This window comes from Castor canadensis, chromosome 4 (assembly GCF_047511655.1).
Source record: "Castor canadensis chromosome 4, mCasCan1.hap1v2, whole genome shotgun sequence".
NCBI lineage: Eukaryota > Metazoa > Chordata > Mammalia > Rodentia > Castoridae > Castor > Castor canadensis.
In genome coordinates, this window is record NC_133389.1 from 88,598,414 (window position 1) to 88,618,913 (window position 20,500).

The window sequence follows — 20,500 nt, forward strand, 5'->3', positions numbered from 1 at the left end:
CCCTATTTCACAGTTCTTTCTCTTATACCAATGACTTCAGAAATCATATTGACTCAGTGATTAAGAGTTGTTCTCACTTGAAGCTGTCACCTTGAAGGCAACATTAATGAGGTAAACTCCTGGCAGGGAGAGAAGCTGAAATTAAGTCACTCTAAGATGAGAACTTCCTGAGAGATTTTGCTGCCTAATCTTCTAACCATGTAAAAATTCCTGATTTTTAAAGCACCTATTATGTATCTTAACTGAATTACAGTTCAAATACCTTGAAAGCACAATAAAGATGACTTTAGATGGAGAAGCAGCATTCTAGGTATAACCAGAGCAAAAAAGGCTGGAGGTGTATCTCAAGCAGTTGAGTGCCTGCCTAGCAGATGTGAAGCCCTGAGCTCAAACTCCAGTACTGCAAAATGAATAAACAAACAGACAAATAAATAATAAAATAACAGGACCTGGAGATATGAAAGTATCCTTTCAAGGGCAAATTAAGGATATTTTCAATAGGATTTATTCTCTACAATTTTTGCAAAGCAATCTGCCAGCTGGTACACCCAATCATTAGTTGATTTTCCCTTTTTTTCATTTATTTATTTAGGGAGAGTCTCATTATATGTAGTCCAGTTGGCCTTAAACACTTGAATCTACTGCCTTATCTTCCCAAATGCCCAGAGTAGAGGCACATGCCAGTGTTCTTAAATCATGCCACTTCTGAGCTTGAAGTACCCACCTATTTTTCTTATTCAATTATTCTCCTGCCCTCAACCTAAAAGACTAGTTGACTACTGGTTTGATCTCTAATATTCTCTAAATAGCACACAGAGTAGGATCTAATAGCAGTGTCCTGTATTTATTGTTTAGTTCCTACGTTTCTAGATCCTTCACTGGTTTTATTCATTCAATAAATATGTGTATATTCTTGGAACTCTTTTCAACACTAAGTACATGTAGATATTTGAGACAATAATTAATACTCTTCATGCCAATCCCACATCCAGTTCATTCCACATCTAGTTTGCCAGCTCCAATTCCAAACTCTACCTCAATCTGTTTATTTCTCCACATTTCCCTGACCCCCTAACAAGTCCAAGGTGACACCATCTCTCTGGACTTCCCTTTCCCTTTGAATTTCTTTTTATAAAATCACTTAAGTAGAATATTATCACTCCTTTGCTCAAGCTTTATTAGTGGCACCCATTGCACAAACAATGACATGGAGACTTTTTACCAAGATCCTCAGGACTGTACGTGTTGGCTGCTGCCTCCCTCTCCAGTCCCATTCCCTTGCCCTTAAGGCTTTAGACATAATTGGCCTTTTTTCTTAAACCCAATTATTGTTTCCTCCACTTGGATAATTCTCCCCACTGCTCTTTGCATGACTGGCTCAATCTCAGTATTCACAATGGTCATCACCATAGAGTCACCATGAAAGAAGAGATCTATGAAAACTGTCTTCTCCTAGCTACTTTCTTATCCTCAGGTTTATCTTTCTCAGAGCATTTGATCTCAATCTATCTTTATTTACTTATGTACTTGTTTGTTCATTTAGTGTCTATTTTCCACCTCTACAAAATAAGTTCTAGAATATTTCTTTTGTTTATTACTGTATCTCAAGTGACTTGAAGTTAAAGTCATCCTAGGAGAGATAAGTGATTTGAATACAGCATAGTACATAGTAGGCTCTCAATGAATGTTTGTAGAGCCAGTGATTATGTCCCCACATTGTTTAGTACAATATTTACTGGTAACAGAAGGGAACACCAATAATTTTTTCTCATCTGCTGCCAGATGAGGTCTATGATAGGAAACAGTACTTTTTAAACTTACATATTTTGAGTTGTACTTCTTAAAAATAAGTGCTACAAACTACAGTGTGACATATTTAATGTAGCAAATAATATAGCCACATCCATTTGTACAAACCTATATTGCAACAATTTCTTTTTTTATTATTATTCATTTATTCACATGTACATACATTTTTGGGTCATTTCTCCCCCCTTCCCCCTTCCCCACCTTCTCTCCCCTTCCCCCCCTCTCTTCCAGGCAGAACCTGTTCTGCCCTTTTCTCCAGTTCCATTGAAGAGTAGAAATAAACAATAGTAAGAAAGACACAGCATTTTTGCTAGCTGAGATAAGGACAGCTATACAGAGAGATTCCTAGCATTGCTTTCATGTACACATGTGTTACAACCCAGGTTGATTCATCTCTAACTGACCTTTACACTGGTTCCTGATCCGCTTCTCTTGTTGACCTCTGTCGCTTTAAGATTTTTGTATTAATTCCTCTGGAGTGGGGACATCAAATGCTTTTATGTTTTGGGTTTTCTATCTAACCCCGTACCTCCCGTATATGTTCTCCCCTTGTCATAAAACCCAAGTCCTAACATTGCTGTATTTGCCATAGATCTATAGGCCACATATGAGGGAGAACATACGATTTTTGGTCTTTTGGCTAACCTCATTCAGAATGATGTTCTCCAGATCCATCGATTTACTTGCAGATGATAAAATTTCATTTTTCTTCATGGCTGAGTGAAATTCCATTGTGTATAAATACCCATTTTCTTGATCCATTCGTCAGTAGTGGAGCATCTTGGTTGTTTCCATAACTTGGCTATTGTGAATAGTGCTGCAATAAACATGGGTGTGCAGGTGCCTCTGGAGTAACCTGTGTCACATTCCTTAGGATATATCCCCAGGAGTGGGATTGTTGGATCATATGACAAGTCTATGTTTAGATTTTTAAGAAGCCTCCAAATATTTTTCCAGAGTGGTTGCACTAGCTTGCATTCCCACCAGCAGTGTATGATGGTTCCTTTTTCCCCAAATCCTCGCCAACACATGTTGTTGGTGGTGTTTTTGATGATAGCTATTCTAACAGGGGTGAGGTGGAATCTTAGTGTGGTTTTGATTTTCATTTCCTTTGTGGCCAGAGATGGTGAGCATTTTTTCATGTGTGTTTTGGCCATTTGAATTTCTTCTTTTGAGAAAGTTCTATTTAGTTAAGTTGCCCATTTCTTAATTGGTTCTTTGATTTTAGGAGAGTTTAGTTTCTTAAGTTCCCTGTATATTCTGGTTATCAGTCCTTTGATGTATAGCTAGCAAATATTTTCTCCCACTCTGTGGGTGGTCTCTTTAGTTTAGAGACCATTTCTTTTGTTGTGCAGAAGCTTCTTAGTTTTATGAAGTCCCATTTGTCCATTCTTTCTCTTAGTTGCTGGGCTGGGGTTCTATCGAGGAAGTCCTTGCCTATACCTATTAGTTCCACAGTGTTTCTTGCTCCTTCCTGTCCCAACTTCAGAGTTTCAGGTCTGGTATTAAGGTCCTTGATCCATTTTGAGTTGATACAAGTACAGGGTGATAGACATGGATCTAGTTTTAGTTTCTTATAGATGGATAACCACTTTTCCCAGCAGCATTTGTTGAAGAGGGTGTCTTTTCTCCATCGTATATTTTTGCCCCCTTTGTCAAGAATAAGGTGGGTATAGTTGTGTGGATTCATATCTGGGTCCTCTATTCTGTTCCACTGGTTCATGTCTATTTTTTTGCTAGTACTATGCTGTTTTTATTGCTATTGCTTTGTAATATAGTTTGAAGTCGGGTATTGTGATACTGCCAGCATTGCTCTCTTTGTTGAGTATTGCCTTGGCTATTCGTGGTCTCTTGTGTTTCCAAATGAACTTTAGGGTAGATTTTTCAATCTCAGTGATGAAAGTCATTGGGATTTTCATGGGAATTGCATTAAACATGTAGATTATTTTTGGTAGTATAGTCATTTTTACTATGTTGATTCTTCCAATCCATGAGCTTGGGAGATCTTTCCACCTTCTGTAGTCTTCCTCGATCTCTTTCTTCAGGGGTTTGCAGCTCTCCTTGTAGAGATCATTCACAAGTTTTGTTAGGTTTACTCCTAGGTATTTGATTTTTTTTGAGGCTATTGTAAATGGAATTGTTTCCATGTATTCCTTCTCAGTTTGTTCATTGTTGGTGTATAGAAAAGCTAATGATTTTTGTAAGTTGATTTTGTATTCTGCCACCTTGCTATACCTGTTTATGGTGTCTAAGAGTTTTGGGGTAGAATTTTTTGGGTCTTTAAGGTATAGAATAATATCACCTGCAAATAGGGATATTTTGACAGTTTCTTTGCCTACTTGTATTCCTTTTATTTCTTGTTCTTGCTTAATTGCTCTGGCTAGAAATTCCAGTACTATGTTGAATAAGAGTGGGGATAGTGGGCACCCTTGTCTCATTCTTGATTTTATGGGGAATGGTTTCAGGTTTTCACCATTAAGTATGATGTTGGCTGTAGGTTTGTTATTATAGCCTTTACAGTGGTGAGGTACATTCCTTCTATTCCTAGTTTTCTTAGAGCTTTTATCATGAAATGGTATTGGATCTTGTCAAAGGCTTTTTCTGTATCTATTGAGATGATCACGTAGTTTTTGTCTTTGCTTCTATTGATGTGCTGTATTACATTTATAGAGTTGCGTATGTTGAACCACCACTGCATCCCTGGGATGAAGCCAACTTGGTCGTGGTGAATGATCTTTCTGGTGTATTGTTGGATTCAGTTTGCCATTATTTTATTGAGGATTTTTGCATTGATATTCATTAAGGAAATGGGCCTATAGTTCCCCTTTTTAGAGGTGTCTTTGTCTGGTTTTGGGATAAGAGTAATGTTGGCTTCATAAAACGAGTTAGACCATTTTCCTTCCCTTTCTATTTCATGGACCAGTCTAAGGAGGGTTGGTATCCATTCTTCTTTAAAAGTCTGATAGAATTCAGCAGAGAATCCATCAGGTCCTGGACTTTTCTTTTTTGGGAAGACTCTTAATTGCTGCTTCAATTTTGTTTTGTGTTATAGATCTATTCAGGTGATTAATGTCCTCTTGGTTTAGTTTTAGATGGTAGTAAGTATCTAGAAATCTGTCCATTTCTTCAAAAATTTCAAATTTATTAGAGTATAGACTCTCAAAGTAGTTTCTGATGATTTCCTGGATTTCTGTAGTGTTTGCTGTTATTTCTCCCCTTTTTGCATTTCTGGTTTTATGAATTTGGGTTTTTTTCTCTCCTCATTTTAGTCAGGTTTGCAGGGGTCTGTCAATCTTATTTATTTTTTCAAAGAACCAGCTTTTTGTTTCATTAATTCTTTGTATTTTTTTGTTGTTGTTGTTTCTATTTTGTTGATTTCAGCCCTTATTTTAATTATTCCTCTCCTTCTGCTTGTTTTGGGGTTTGCTTGTTCTTGTTTTTCTAGGAATTTGAGCTGTAGTATTAGATCAGACATTTGAGATCTTTCTGACTTTTAAATATATGTACTCATGGCTATAAACTTTACTCTTAGGACAGCCTTTGCTATGTCCCATAGGTTCTGGTAGGTCATGTTTTCATTTTCATTAACTTCCAGTAACCTTTAAATTTTCTCTTTAATTTCACCAGTGACCCATGGGTCATTGAGCAATGTGCTGTTCAGCTTCCAATTGTTTGCATGTTTTTTACTACTGTTTTTGTTGTTGATTTCTAGTTTTAATGCATTGTGGTCAGATAGAATGCATGGGATTACTTCTATTTTCTTATATTTGCTGAGGCTTGCTTTGTGCCCTAAGATGTGATCAATTTTGGAGAAGGTCCCATGAGCTGCTGAGAAGAATGTATATTGTGCAGCAGTTGGGTGAAATATTCTGTAGATGTCAGCTAGGTCCATTTGGTCTATGGTGTGATTTAGTTCTGGAATTTCTTTATTTTTTCTTTGGATGACCTATCTATTCGTGATAGGAGGGTATTAAGGTCCCCACTATCACTGTGTTGGAGTTTATATATGTTTTTAGGTCCTTCAGAGTATGTTTGATGAAATTGAGTGCATTGATGTTGGGTGCATATAGGTTGAGAATTGTTATTTCCTTTTGGTGTATTTCCCCTTTTATTAGTATAGAGTGTCCTTCTTTATCTCATTTGATCAAGGTAAGTTTGAAGTCTTCTTTATCTGAGATAAATATTGCTTCCCCTGCCTGTTTATGGGGGCCATTGGCTTGGTAGATCTTCTTCCAGCCTTTCAATCTCAGCCAGTGCTTGTTTCTGTTGATGAGGTGGGTCTCCTGTAGGCAGCAGATTGTTGGATCTTCCTCACACACAGATTTCTCTCTTTTTAAAAAATAATTTATTAAAAAATTTAAATTCACAAAACATAAAATCAATCATGTCAAAGTTGACTCTTCAATGACATTAAGTACATTCACAGTGGTGTGCAACCACCACCTTCCCTTAGTCCCCAAACATTTTCATCACTTCAAAAGGAAACCCATTCCCACTAAGTAGTTGCCATCCTATGCCCTGACCATGCTTCCCTACCCATATTACCTGGAAATCACTAATTTATGTTCTATGTAGATGGATTTATCTATTCTGGATATTTCATGTAAATAGAATCATATAATAGACTATCTTTTATATCAAGCTTCTTCAACTTAGTGTAATGTTTTCAAGGTACATCCATGTTGTAGCATATATCAGTAGTTCATTTGTATAACATCACATTGTATATATGTACACAATTTGTTTATCCATTGATGGACATTTTAGTTGGGAATGTTTCCTCCTCAATTTCTTGTAAGATTTTCAAAGAGAGCACTCCTTTCTTTTTACTAGTCTTCAGTGGGGCTAAGACTATATGGGATAGGACTAATGCACTGATACTTTGACTTATTCCTTCTTTTTTAAGGACTAAGACTTTCTTACTAGGTCACAGTTTTATTCCCTAGTTCTCCTTCTTAGAATGAGTTATTTTCTAGCAGAATCTATCTTCATGTACTAGCAGGTGTCTGTGTGCTAACTATTGTTAGATCATTCTGCATGCCTCTTAGACTCAAGCTAGAGCTCCTGCATCATAGGGATGAAGAAGTTCACAAAGAAGTCATCAATAAATTTATAAATGGGTATATCTTGGTTTGAGGTGTCTTAACTAAAATAATAGACCTGTATTTATTTAAGTATCTTTATTGGTTGTGGTGACTTTAAGATATGTCCAGAGCTAGGTGCCAGTGGCTCATTGCCTGTAATACTAGCTACTTGGGAGGCTGAGATTAGGAGGATCACAGATAGAGGCCAGCCCAGAAAATAGTTTGAGACCCCATCTCCAAAATGACCAGAACAAAATGAACTGATGGTGGGTTCGAGTGGTAGAGTGCCTGCTTTGCAAGTGTGAAGCCCTGAGTTCAAACCCAAACCCCAGTTTCACAAAATAAAAGAAAATATGTCCAGAAATTTGACACTTTCCTCTACAAAAAAAGTGGAGACTAATTTCCTCCTGTTGTATGTGGGCTGGGCTTAGTAACTTGCTTCTAATAAATAGTATATGAAGAAAGTGATAGTGTGACTTCTGAGGTTTAGTTATAAAAGATGCTGTGGTTTCCCCCTGGCTGTCCCTCTTACACTTCTTTTTCTGGGATAATCCAACAAGCCATTGTGTTATGAAGTTAGGAAGCCTATGGAGGGGCAGGATGCATGCTTAACATTCACAAAGCCCTTGGCATGATTTCCTAGCACCCAAACAAAAACAAAAACAAAGTCTGTGGAGAGGCCCACATGAGGAGGAACTGAGGCCTCCTGCCTAACATGAACAATCGTGAGGACTCCTACTGATAGCAATGTGAACAGTCTTGGAAATGGATCATCCAGCCTCAGTTAAGCCTTCAGAGGGTGGCAGCCCAGCCCAAACCTTGAGTACAATCTTAGGAAATAGTAGGCATGCTATTTAGCTTTGCCAGGTACTTTTAGATATTAGCAAGTCCATTTTAATTGAATGATCTTATAACTCCTACCATTCATTTAAACCTTACCTCTCTACCAGTTTTAGGCCTACTTCAGATCTGAAAACCTGTGGCTGAAAGGGAAAGTTGGTTCACTTCTTGATTTTTTTTTCTTGGTGGGGTTTGAACTCAGGGCCTCACACTTGTAAGGCAGGTGCTCTTACTGCTTGAGCCACTTCACCTTGGCTCACTTCTTTATTCCCTGTTTTGCTCTATTCCTTTCCCTTGCTCAGTAGGCTAAATCTGATGCCTCCATAGGTAGTGGATAGAGTAGAGCAAGGAGGCTAAGTGAGCAGAAGTGTGGTCTTAGTGGACTGGTCTGGCGATAATTTGCCTTTTGGGAATATACAGTGGTATTGCTGGAATTTGCCTGCACTGACTCATAAGAGTTGATGGCTAAATTATCAGGAATTTTGCAATAAAGTGTTAAATACAGCCATCATTAAAAATTAAATTATATATGAACTTATAATTAAATAAACACAAAGGTAATAAGTACTCATTACTTTTTAATTATTTGACTATTGTGTCTGTTCTTGTCCTGAGGTTATTTATGTCTAGTGTATCCATATGGTGAGCATACTCTATGATGGTGTTGTACCGTACATCTTTTTCCAACTCTCTGTTCAATATGTCACATTGGCAATCTGAAATTGGACATACTGGGAGTCAGGTACCATGGAATCATGCTACAAAACTTAGAAACACTACAAATCAAAGCTTATTTCCTAGACGTTTGGTTTTTAAACCATTCAGAACAAGTAATGCAGATCTATGTTTTCATGGAATGTTTCATCTGGGAAACAGGAATCTTGTTTTGTTTATCTGGCTACTTACAAATTTTATAAGTATTTCTTTGTTAAGGGTACCATACCCTTCTAGGCAGCCCTACTGGATAGAATTCCTGTTAAGAAACCTAAAATGGCTCCCTTCCTATGGTGTTATTTCTGGACAATGAGAAATTTATCTTGATTTGTCCTGCTTAGAAGTACGCATCATCGTTCCCATCAGAGTTCCCTTATTTACTCTCAGAGCAGAAAGCCTCCTATGGCTCCCAGATCCTCTCACCCCCCAACCTCAGGTACCAACTCTGTATCCTTAAACTCAAGGGAATATATTCTAAGGTCTTTGAATGCTCTTTTGAGGTATCCACCTTCCCCCTTCCTTAGCCTTAGAAATGGGAGAGCACAGTTCCCAAAACCCTATACAGATACTGATAGGGTAGTCGTATCACAAGATGACTCTTCCCAAAATCCATACTCTCTTAGATCTACAACCCCTCTCATGGATTCTTCATCTATTCATACAGCCTAGTTATGAATGTTATGCTAATGGTAAAACTAGATTGGAACACTTGTTTTGTCTCACATGGATAGTCTAATAACTCATCTTAGACCATGACTGCCTTTGCTACCTATGTTTTTGTATGCTTTGTGGCCCAAAGCAAAACACAACAGGAAGAGTCACAAATGACAACCTATTGCATATATCATGACCACAGTCTTTTTTTTTTCTTCAATTTTTCTCTTTTGGGACAAGAAGCAATCCAGGCTGTACTTGGACCACATGGGTAGAGAAAAGGGTCCAGGGACTATCAGTTGCAGGCTGGATTATTCTTTTAGTGACTACAAGCAGATAAAAGCTCAGGTGTTGATCCAATGAGAACAGAGCCAAGGTTGTACTGGACGATATCAGGAAAAGAGTGTATGGAGATGAGTGAACAAGTTAGAAGCTGAGGAGGCAAGAGCATGTTGGCAAATGGGAGTGGCTGAAAATGAGCTCCTCATTACTATACTTTAGTTTCCTGACATAAGCCACTCAGTTGGCAATGTGGCCTGGTCAGCTGCTTGAAGGCAAAAGGTAGATATGGACAGTGTTATTTTAAACTGCTGAAGAACCAATCAGATAGGCCTCACACTTTCTCTTCCAATTCCCTACCAATTATGATTCCAATAAAAGATCAAAAAGGAAGTGACACTCAAGCCAGAGTATTTTCAAAATAAGTATTGATCTGGTGTCCAGCATGATATAGAGAATGCTAAAGAAATGCATTTGGACTCAGCATTTTCTACCTTAGCAAATACCTGGCCTAATTAGATAATCAGTTATGTTTACAAAATGATTTCCTTGAGGGAAGGCCCTATGGGTGCTCCTACAATACCACCATACTGGTAGACATTGGGGGGATACTCAATAAAGTCTGGTTTCCTAGCTGTTTCTCTAGCTGGGGACATGGCTTAGTTACAGAGCATTTGCCTATAAGTGGTTCTCTAATGATAGAGAGGGTAAATCTATGATATATTGTAAATACACATGTAAATATCAAATGTATTCCCCTGTATAACTATTATATGCTAATAAAATAATGAATGGTTCTCTCTTACCCCAAAGCCCTTAGCCTCTCATCACATACAAACTAAAAGTGCAAACTCTCTTGCCTTGTTTCCAGAGCATGCTTCGATCTCCACAGAACTCACCTGAGCTGTCTCATTTACCATCGCTTCATTGCACATACTGTGCTCTGCCAAACCAGTTTTATAACTTGTCTTTGGACACACCTTTTTTTCTTGGTCATTCATTTTCACTCACTTAGGAAAAGCCCTTTTACTCCCCTTATTAAAATCTTACCCATCATTAAAATCAAGCTCAGGGCTGGGAATGTAGCTAGCTCAGTGGTAGAGTGCTAGTTTAGCATACCCTGGGTTTGAGGCCCCGGGTTTGATCCACAGCACCACAAAAAGAAGTTCCCATTCCACTTCTTTTCTGAAGTCTCCTCTATATATCTACAGGAAGAACTTGTGTCCTGAGAACTCTGGTTCATGTCCTCAAGCCATCGCAACGAATAGGTATCAATCTTGCACTGCTTAGAGATGCCTGTTGTATAGATGTTTGGAACTTGTACTCAAATTGCTGCTATCTTGCTCCTCTAACTTGCTCATAAATCCCATGAACTCTAGGGTCTGATTGCATATAATAACACTTAATACCTTAGATATCGCAGTACCTCCCAAGTTTATGACTTCTACTATAGCATGTGATTTACCCCATAAAATGCGGTAAGCTTCAAATTCAAAAGAAGTCTTTCATACTCAGCAAAAATGTTTTGAAAATTGTCAATGTCAATCCATTTAATGAAGCTTGCAAGACTACAAAAACTGCTACCAATTGACAGAAATAGAGATTTGAGAAAGGAATTAGGTATTGCAAAAAGATCATGAGACAGCAGGATGTTCACATTCATTCAACAAATATTGATTATTAACTCTGTAACTAGGGAGACTGGTACTATTCTAGATACTATAACTATATATATATATATATATATATATATATATATATATATATATATATATATATATTATATACAGTGGGGAACAACACAAAAATCAGTGCTCTTGTGGAACTAGTATTTGCAAATGTACAGTTGGGATTTGATGGGAGGGGAAAGGTAAAGATACATGTTTCTAAGATTTATTCGTATGGAGATGAGAGTTGAAGTTGGCTGGGCACAGTGGCAAGGGTCTGTAGTTCCAGCTACTTGGGAGGTTAAAGCAGGACAATTACTTGAACATAGGAGTTCAAGACTGGCCATAGCCAGAGAGTGGACTGCTTTCCTAGCATGTACAAGGCCCTGAGTTTGATCCTTAGCTCTTAGGATTAAAAAAATAGAATTGATAATATCAGAACAGATGACAATTTTCCAAGACAAACTTTGAAGTAACTGAGGATTTAGCCTTGGTAAGGTATGTATGTGTTTTTCTTTGGGGGGGAGGGAATGAGAGGAATGCTGGAGATGATCCAGGATAGTGTACAATACAGAAGTAGTATGAAGTGGACTTTTATAAAGCACTCCACAGTGGAATTTCCTTAAGAGGGGGGGGGAATATTAATGGAAGGGTTAAACTAAAATATTTTTTTGTGTTTGTTTTTTGTCTATTAGTTATACATGAAGAAACTGAGGCACAATAGTGTTGATAATCCCTAAAATTACATAACAAATTGTGGTTAGATTAAGAATTAGAACCCACATTTCCTGACTCTTAGATCCTGAGAGATATTCATAATGCTATTATTTTTTCAGACTATACCACATATATGTAGTATAAAAATTCTTAACTATTTTGTGAGCCAAACATCCTAAAGAATATTAATGAAAGAAAAGAGTAAACTATCGCTGTAATAATTTGATTAATGTATACAACCAAATTCCCCTTATGTAATAATTTCAAGCAGATGGTAATAGTTTCTCTACTCAGCACTGTGGTTTCTTAACGATTTATTAGAGGGGTTTGATGCTGGTAGTTTACCAGAAATTGATTAGATCAACACAAAAATGTATATTCGTTTAGATTATTAGTCACTAGAATATGTATTCAATTTCTGTGGAACAAGAGAAAACTTAAACGGTAAGGGGATGCACTACATCATGACTAAGGAGGAAGAAAAGTTAATTTCCTTGTGTCATCTAACCAAGAGGCTAAAAATACACTGGCGGCAGTGAAGTTACAAAACTGTTAGGTCTTAGCTTTTGTTTTTCTAAATACAAACCAGGATATTGGCCAACACTTCTTTCTTATGGGACATTCAAGAAATTTAAGAATAAAAAACCCGTAACTTTAATAAGGCTAACAATTGTGGAGGTCTTACGATGTGCCATGAGTTATCTAAGCCCTTTGCATTTGTAATCCTAACATAAGCACACAAAACCCATACAGCAGGTACCACCGTTATCCTTTTTCAGCAGGTACCACCGTTATCCTTTTTCAGCAGGGGAAAGTGAGGGTCCTGTAACTCAAAGAACTAGGATCTAGTTTACATACAAAAGGTTCCAGGAATAAACGTATTCCCAAGCCACTTTGGTCTTTAGGAGGAAGGGATACTGAAAGTTCGTACCCCAACTTTGTAAGAAACGGAGCTGACACCATTAGCTCAAGGGCGGGGCTGCCTGGACGCGAGGCCATCCCCCGTCCTTTGCGCTTCTCCAGCCACCCACGCCCGCTTCGCTGTTCTCCTGTCTAATCTCTTCCCCTCCATTCCGTCACTGCCAAGTCACCTCACTAGGTGCCCAGCCCTGACAGTCCTCCACACGGCGCCACCGTCACCCTGGAGACATGCCCCTCCCCTCCGCTTCGCCGTCGCGCCGACGTGACGTAACCCGTGCGCCGCCGCCCTCTGGCCCGAGGGGGTGGGGCCGCAGAGCTGGCCCGACCCGGGGCAGGACCGATCGGGGGCGGGGCCGGGGCCGGTCGGGGGCGGGGCCGGGGCCGTGGCCAGGGACTGGGTCAGGACCGAACTCCGGGCCTCCCCGGCCATCGGCCATCGCTGCCTGCTCGGTCCCTTCCCCTTGCTCGCTCCCCGCCCTCCAGAGCCGAGTGGAGTGAGTGGCGTCGGCGGCCTCACCCTGAGGGGCACCGCGGCTTCAGAGGCTCTGCCTCCAGCGCGGCGCGATGTCGGGCGCCGTGACGGCTCTGTGAGTCCGAGGCCGCGGCCGTGGCGCGGGGCGGCGGCGGGGCCAGGCCGGGTCCGCTCATGGTGCCGCCACGACTCCATCGCGGGGCAGGGAGGCCAGGTAGGCAGGCAGGGAAGGGCCCCGAAATCACCTGGAGCCAAAGCGGAACCGAGTGCCCGGGAACAGCCGCACCTCCAGCCTTTGGTGGCCGCTGTCGTGCCCTGAGGAACGGTGGCGATCACCAGGGGCGGAGAACGGGGGGCTGACGGGGACGTCGGAGCCGGGTCCAGACTGGCAATTGAGGAAGCTGCTGGTGCGCGGACACCTCCAGGACTTGCCTTGCTCCCGGGGGAGGCGTCATCGGCTTTACTTTTTTTTTTTTTAACCCTCCTAAAAAGGAGGATTTCTTTTAACAGCTGTTTCCCACCCTTCTAGCGCAGTTTCCATCTAAAATAACTGAATGCAATGACAGGGGGAGGGGGGAGGCGGCATGCAATCCTTTCCTTGAGCACGGGAGGTGAGCGGAACAGTGCATGCAAGATCCACAGAAAATCACTTCCTCTGGAATATCCTAATTCCACTCGAGATGAGGGACAGGAAAAACGCTGTGAGAGACAGGCGCGTGTCTAGACACTGTCCCCAGGGTGGATTCCTCTGGAGGGAGAAGGAGAGAAGGCGTAGTTCTCAGAGGTGCCCTAGGTTGGATATTGCTTTCTTTACCCCGGTACCTTGTGCCTCTCAGCATAATCGGAAGTGTGCAAGGCATAGCATGAAAATCCCGAGCAAGTGGTCGATCATATTGAGCACACTTTGGTAGTTTTCTTTCGTTTGCTTTCCGTTGGAAAATAAAGAGAAAAAAAAGGCGCAATGAATCTTGAGCTGTTGGTATCTTCATAAACTTCATTTTGTGGTGATTTTTAGGTGCACTGCATTCGTCACTTTTTAGAGTGAGATCTGTGAAGATTTTAGGCATTGCTTTTGAAGATCTCAGAGAGGCCCTTAAAACGAGGTAAATTATACACTTTTGTGTACTGTGGTACTTTCATACTGAACATTAGCTCGCAAACGTCAGATGTCTTGTTATACTCTTCTTATTTTTATATGGTTACTTTTCTAAAAACGATCTCTAATGAGATCTGTATTTTCCTAAAAACTAGACTACAGATGGTGTGTGTATTTATCATGAGCCGAATGAATTCCCAGAACGGTGGATTCACTCAGCGCAGGCGAATGGCTCTTGGGATTGTGATCCTCCTGCTTGTTGATGTGATATGGGTGGCTTCCTCAGAGCTCACCTCGGTAGGTACCTTCTCTCCAGGAATAATGTTACTTTAAGAGTAACAGTATTCATTTCAACCTATAGTATTTTTTGGGATCACTATCCCATGCTTACTAAAAACAGTGCTTTATAATTATTTATGCTTTCTTTGATATTAGTGTCATTTCAAGCTAAAACTGAAAGGATGCCCTTCTTTGTATTTCCTACAGTTTTGTATCTTAAATGGAGGGTTACTTAGAAGGAGAATATTCATATTACTGTGTGATGGTGATTCTATTTTTTTCTTTCGAAGTTCAGTTTCTCTCTTAATAAATTTTACTTTTTAGTCAACAACCATTCACAAACAACCAGTCTTTTAGTATCCAGTAGAAAGAATACTTTTGAGCTAGAGTGTAGCTCAATGGTAGAGCACTTGCCTAGGATGCAGAGGCCTTGGATTAGATTCCCAGCACCACGCATGAATGCTGGGGGTAGGGGGAAAACACACACACAAATAATAATAATAATAATAAAAGTAAAATAGGGAATACTTTTGGACAAATGAATAAAAGCTATCAGTTTTCATGATCAGTCTTTGTTATCCACATGCATGGATACATCCACATATATGTTTGTAGATTCAAACATTCTGAAGTTCCCAGTAAACAATAATTGGCTTCAGGTAAATTTTGTTTTGGTTGATGACTCATTGTTTTTGTTGATGGCATTTTGAGTTCACAAGCTAGTTTTTCTATTTGTGTAAGTAATTAGGTTTGGTTAATGATTCCTATTAAAGAGACTGCAAATTTTGCTTTCAGACTTAGCTACATTTCAACTCACAAGCTGCAAAAGGAAACTAGCATTTAAAATGAACTTAAATGTCAAAAGAGTCAGTTTGATATCACAGATCTTCTCAATCATAGCTAAGTAAATATCTGACACTGACAGTATATCCCATGAGTAAATAATTTTTTAGCCTTTCTGGAATTAGGCTCTGGAATACAACAGGCCATTTGTTTTTCACTAAAGAACTTTTCTATAATCTTCTTTTAGATTAACATTCTTTACTTTTACCTCAGACAAATCTCCTTACTGCTGACAGGTAGGAAACCTAACTTTTTTTACAGTTTTAAATAAGCTACTTTATTTATAAAGTAATAAAATTTAGTACAAAAGAGCATCTGATTAAAATATAATTTAGCAATTCCTATCTAAAAGTTAAAAAACCCAACCAATTTGTGATAATGATTTCATAATGTATACATGTGTGAAAGCACCATATTGTACACAGTAAATGCATTTAGTTTTTATTTCCAATAAAACAGAAGTTAGGTGTAAAGTCTTGATTTAGGTGAGTGTTTAAGAGAGAACACCCTGCTAGTACCAGGTGTTTACTATGACATCACGACACAAGGCACCCAATGCCCGCAAGTTTGTTTTGGGTGCTCTGAGTTTAGGCAGTATAAATTCCTCATCAGACTTTAAATAGTTGTTGAACATCCATATGAGTATTGCCCTCGTAGAGTATTCCATTAGTAGTTTCAAAATCGTGACTTTTCTAATGATCATCTATGTTTATTAGCTGGATTTTTTTTTTCTTTTCTTTTTGGGTAGTACTGGGTTTGAATTCAGAGTTTTGTGCTTGCTAAGCAAGTGCTGTACCTCTTAAGCCACACCTCCAACCCTTAGCTGTTATTTTTTAAGGAGAATTTTTCCACAACTACTATTTGGTAATCCTGAAACACAGTTTATATACAAAAACTTGGATAAATCTTGATTTTTTTTTCTCCCCTTTGTTCACTTTAGAGTAGAATTACCTAGCAACTTCCAGTAGTAACTATTGAGGATTTTTAAAGCATTATTGTAAATTCATGGATTTTTATATATTCAATACATGTTTCAAACCATTATTTGATATTATCTTTTACAACATAAATTGCTCTATTTTGATCAGTGGGAGCCTATTCAAGTTGGCAGTGGGGTCCTTTTAATATGACCCCAGCTTTAAATGTCTTATTTGCTTTCTGGCACAAGATGCTCCAGCCTCATCCTGCATATTTCCTGCCCTATTTCTGGATTTGGCCATTGGTTTTAGGAACCTTCATTTCTCATTTTAGTGCAAAATGGTCAACTGCCATCTGGGCCCTTGAGTTGCTTATTCTTCCTGATTTATCTTTCCTTGGCCTTTTCAGTGTACATAATTAGTTTGTTTTCTAGGGGACAAAAATAATAGGTTTATATTGATATTTCCAATTTAAATGAAAATTATAGTTTTTTACATAACTTCCTAATATCATTAAACTTCATGCAATTTTTTTTGTATACCATTCTCCTCCATTGCTTTTCTTTATGCTATTTCCTATGTTTGCACAAAATCTTTGGACCTTCACATGCTACTAAGAATAGCCTGTCAAGAAACTTCCATATCCTTCCAACTGGTCTTTCTCTTTTTGGTGCTTCCATTCTACCCTGAACCCCCATAATGGTAGTTAGTGTATTTTGTAAGCTCCTCAAGGGCTCGTTTTTCTTTAGCCTCTAACACAGTTACTTTTGCATAGTAGGTTTCCAGTGGATGTTGAGCAAAACTTTTCTTGAAGATTGTTGCTTCTTTATATGGCAATATTATCTTTTATATGCAAGGCAAATACAGTATTCAGAAATTAAAATATTTTATAATCTGTTTTGACTTTTCCTATACAAATGAACTTCTAAAAAGTTAAAAGCATATAATGGTTTTATTTAAGATGAGTAGTGAGGTTTCATGTCAACTCATGTTTGTCTATTTAACCTTTTCCTCTACAGTATGTTTTCACTCAGTACAACAAACCATTCTTTAGCACCTTTGCAAAAACATCTATGTTTGTTCTGTACCTTTTGGGCTTTATTATCTGGAAGCCATGGAGGCAACAGTGTACAAGAGGATTTCGAGGAAAGCATGCTGCTTTTGTAAGTTTTTAATTTTGTCTGTTGGGGAAGGTATATTTATTCAAAGCTTAAAGATGTATTTCTTCAAGGACAGTCACACTTTCAGTTGTTCATACAAGTGGGTAATGGTAGAATATAAAAGAAAGCCTATTTTTGTCTGAAATTGAAAATATATTCTTCTATTCAACTTGCTGTCAGAATATCTTGTGAGGAAATAAAAGTGTATTTTCTTTCCCTTATCCCATGACTTGCTTTGAGTTGTTAAAAATTGTTAAAGTACCCTCAATCAAGTAATGTGGAAAGGATGAAGAAAGTAAGGAATAAGAATGGCTATGACTAGAGGTGTTGCTCAAGTGGTAGAGCCTGTTTTGCCAGCAAGAAGTCCTGAGTCCAAACCCTAGTCCTACCAAAAAAAAAAGCTGAAATTTAAGAATGCCTAGAGTCTTTGGTCATTTGCAGATTGGATGAGTATCATCTAATTAGTTATAAAGTCAGTTGTAGAAATAAAATAATTCAGTTTTATGTATTAAAATGAAAATGCCATATTTCAGGACATGCTTCGGGTATTTGGTTAATCAAATTATATTCTTTCATTGATGTAATATGACATGCTTATTCATAGAGTTGAAAGTAATGGTGGTTTATATAATTATGTATCTTTCTTATAAATACTTTGAATTTTTGAGAATGAAGCATATAAAACTATCCTTTATATTAATCCTTTTAAAAAATTCTTTTCCTCCTTCTCTCCTTGACTCCTACCCCAGGAAAATATACATAATGTCAAATTTACGATTTTAATCACTTTTAAATGAACAGCTGTTCATTAAGTGACATTTACTCTGCAGCTCACCACTATTCATGTCTAGAACTTTTTCTTTATCCTAAACAGAAACTCTGTACCCATTAAACATTTCCTACTCTGACCTTCCCTAGCCCTGATAACTACTCTTTATCTTTCTGTTTCTGTTAGTACTTTTCATTTGTGTGTGTTTAAAGTAGTATTTTATCTCTAATCTAAAGAGTATATTTATAATGAGGACATTGAGAAATATATTCGTTAGATTTTTTTCAGGAACTTTCATATACTGTGTATATGTAAATTTGACTTACCAAAAATTCACTCTACAATTTGAACCATGCCTCCAGCCCAAGTATGTTTTTAAAAGTCTGCTTATTCTGGGTTACTTTTTCATATATTTGTTGGGAAAATAGAATTTTTTTGTGCTATTTATGTCTTGCCCATTTTTCTCTTTTGATCCCATTTTAAAACAAATTGACTCAGAAAGATTCTTTAAGAGCATGGTCTCTTGTGTTATTTTTGACTCTTGTTCTTTACTTGTCAGTAGCGTGACCTTGGAAGTATTTAACCTCTTTGGACTTTCAGCAGGGACAGTTATAGGGAAGCTGTGATGAAATGAAATCCTACTTACAGCATTAGAATAGTGGTTCCCAAAGTGTGGTCCAGTTGCTAAGATCCATTCAGGGATTTTTCATGACAATTTTGAGATGTTACTACCCTTTTTCGCTAACCCACTCATCTTTCCCCTACTTATCTGAAATATTATATTAGTATTATGAAAAGGGCATAGGCTTGGCATGATTAATTTGGGTTTTAATCCTGGCTCTGCTATTTTGATGAAATCTCTTAGTCTCAATTTCTTCATCAATAAAGATAAGATGATGACACTTACCTTCCATGGTTGAATACTTGGCATTTGCTTCTAGTATTAATAATAATAAATATTAATTATTAATATTCTCAATTTTTGGCTGTATTCATTTGAGCTGTGTCTGACTAATACTACATTATAACATAAGCTTAATTGACTTTTATGTCCTGTTATTGGTATTTAGTTTACAGATGCTGAAGGTTACTTTGCTGCTTGCACAACAGATACAACTATGTACAGTTCTTTGGTAAGTACTTCTTTTCTCATTCAGCCATGGCAGGGAGAACTCAAACAGCTCTGATGGCACCATGACTATATTAGGTGACTCCCATAGGAATTATAATTTAGTGTTATCATTCCTTAAGGAGATCTGAGGCCTAGTGGCAAGCAATAAAGCTACCTCTGAGGAGAGAGGGGCAGGGAAAACTAGTTAAAGAGTAAAAATAATGAAGGATAATCCTTTGCTTTTTACCAGCTTTTCAGCTTTCCACCCATTATTATTTGCTTGACACTGAAATATATAAACAAATTGTTCATTCACTTATTCCACAAGTTTTTTACAGTACCTTACATGTGTGGAAGCACTTGGTTTAAGTTCGAGAAGTACAGCTTATGCTCTACTATATAACAATGTATGTTTTTGGAGAGGGAGAGGAGACAGGTAGTAAGTAATTAAATGTTTATCTGGCTTATTTTAAGTATTTATAATTTAATTAGAGAGAGTGAAAGTTCACTCTTTTAAACCATGACTAAAGCATCTTTTCAAAATGCATTTTTGGCAACACTTCTTTTCTTTCCAAATGTGGCGTTCTATCTGAGAAAAAAAATTAAAGTTACTCTAGGAATTTTAAAGTTATTATAATTGGTGTTAAAATGTAATACCAATTTGGGAACCACTATCTTGGTGACCTTATTGACAGTACAGTTCTTTTATTTGTTTGTTTTTTAAAACTCCCAGTGTATGCTGGGCAGGTTATTAGGTACTGTGAAGAGTTTATGAAGCTTAGAGAAAATGCCATGTCTTTTCTCTGGGATTTTTTGTCTTTTTTTAGACAGATTCTCACTGTTTAGCCCAGGTTGACCTCAAACTCAAGATCCTCTTCCCTCAGCCTCCTCAGTGCTGGGATTACAAGTGTGTGCTGTCATGCCTGTCTGGTCTTGACAAGATAGTTTAATATCAGTTGCTTCTCGAAGCATGGAAGGTATAGTTGAACAGTCAGAAAAGTAGGCTGCCATCTCTTCTAATAATTCTTGCTTTTCTCTGTAAAGTGTTAAATTGCTCTAGGCCAAAATGCTGTAATGAAAAGCTCAGTCTAACAAAATGACCACTTTAATTCCCAATTTCCACTGTCACTTCTACTAACTATTGTTCATTGTCAGAGTTCTATGCCAG

General features: G+C 38.1%; 1 protein-coding gene across 3 annotated transcripts in view; it reads left to right on the forward strand.

Annotated features, from left to right (window-relative positions):
* Window positions 1–13,046: 13,046 nt before the first annotated feature.
* Window positions 13,047–20,500, forward strand: part of Slc35f5 (solute carrier family 35 member F5) — a 38,889-nt gene continuing 31,435 nt past the window's right edge. The window contains exons 1-5 of one of the 3 annotated variants that reach the window (XM_074070589.1): window positions 13,047–13,371; window positions 14,173–14,260; window positions 14,409–14,550; window positions 17,312–17,455; window positions 19,292–19,354. In XM_074070589.1, the coding sequence (XP_073926690.1) occupies window positions 13,332–13,371; window positions 14,173–14,260; window positions 14,409–14,550; window positions 17,312–17,455; window positions 19,292–19,354 (477 nt within the window). In that variant the 5' untranslated portion in view covers window positions 13,047–13,331. The remainder of the gene's footprint in view (window positions 13,372–14,172; window positions 14,261–14,408; window positions 14,551–17,311; window positions 17,456–19,291; window positions 19,355–20,500) is intronic. The other 2 variants (XM_020183970.2, XM_074070588.1) reach the window with 2 other exon arrangements.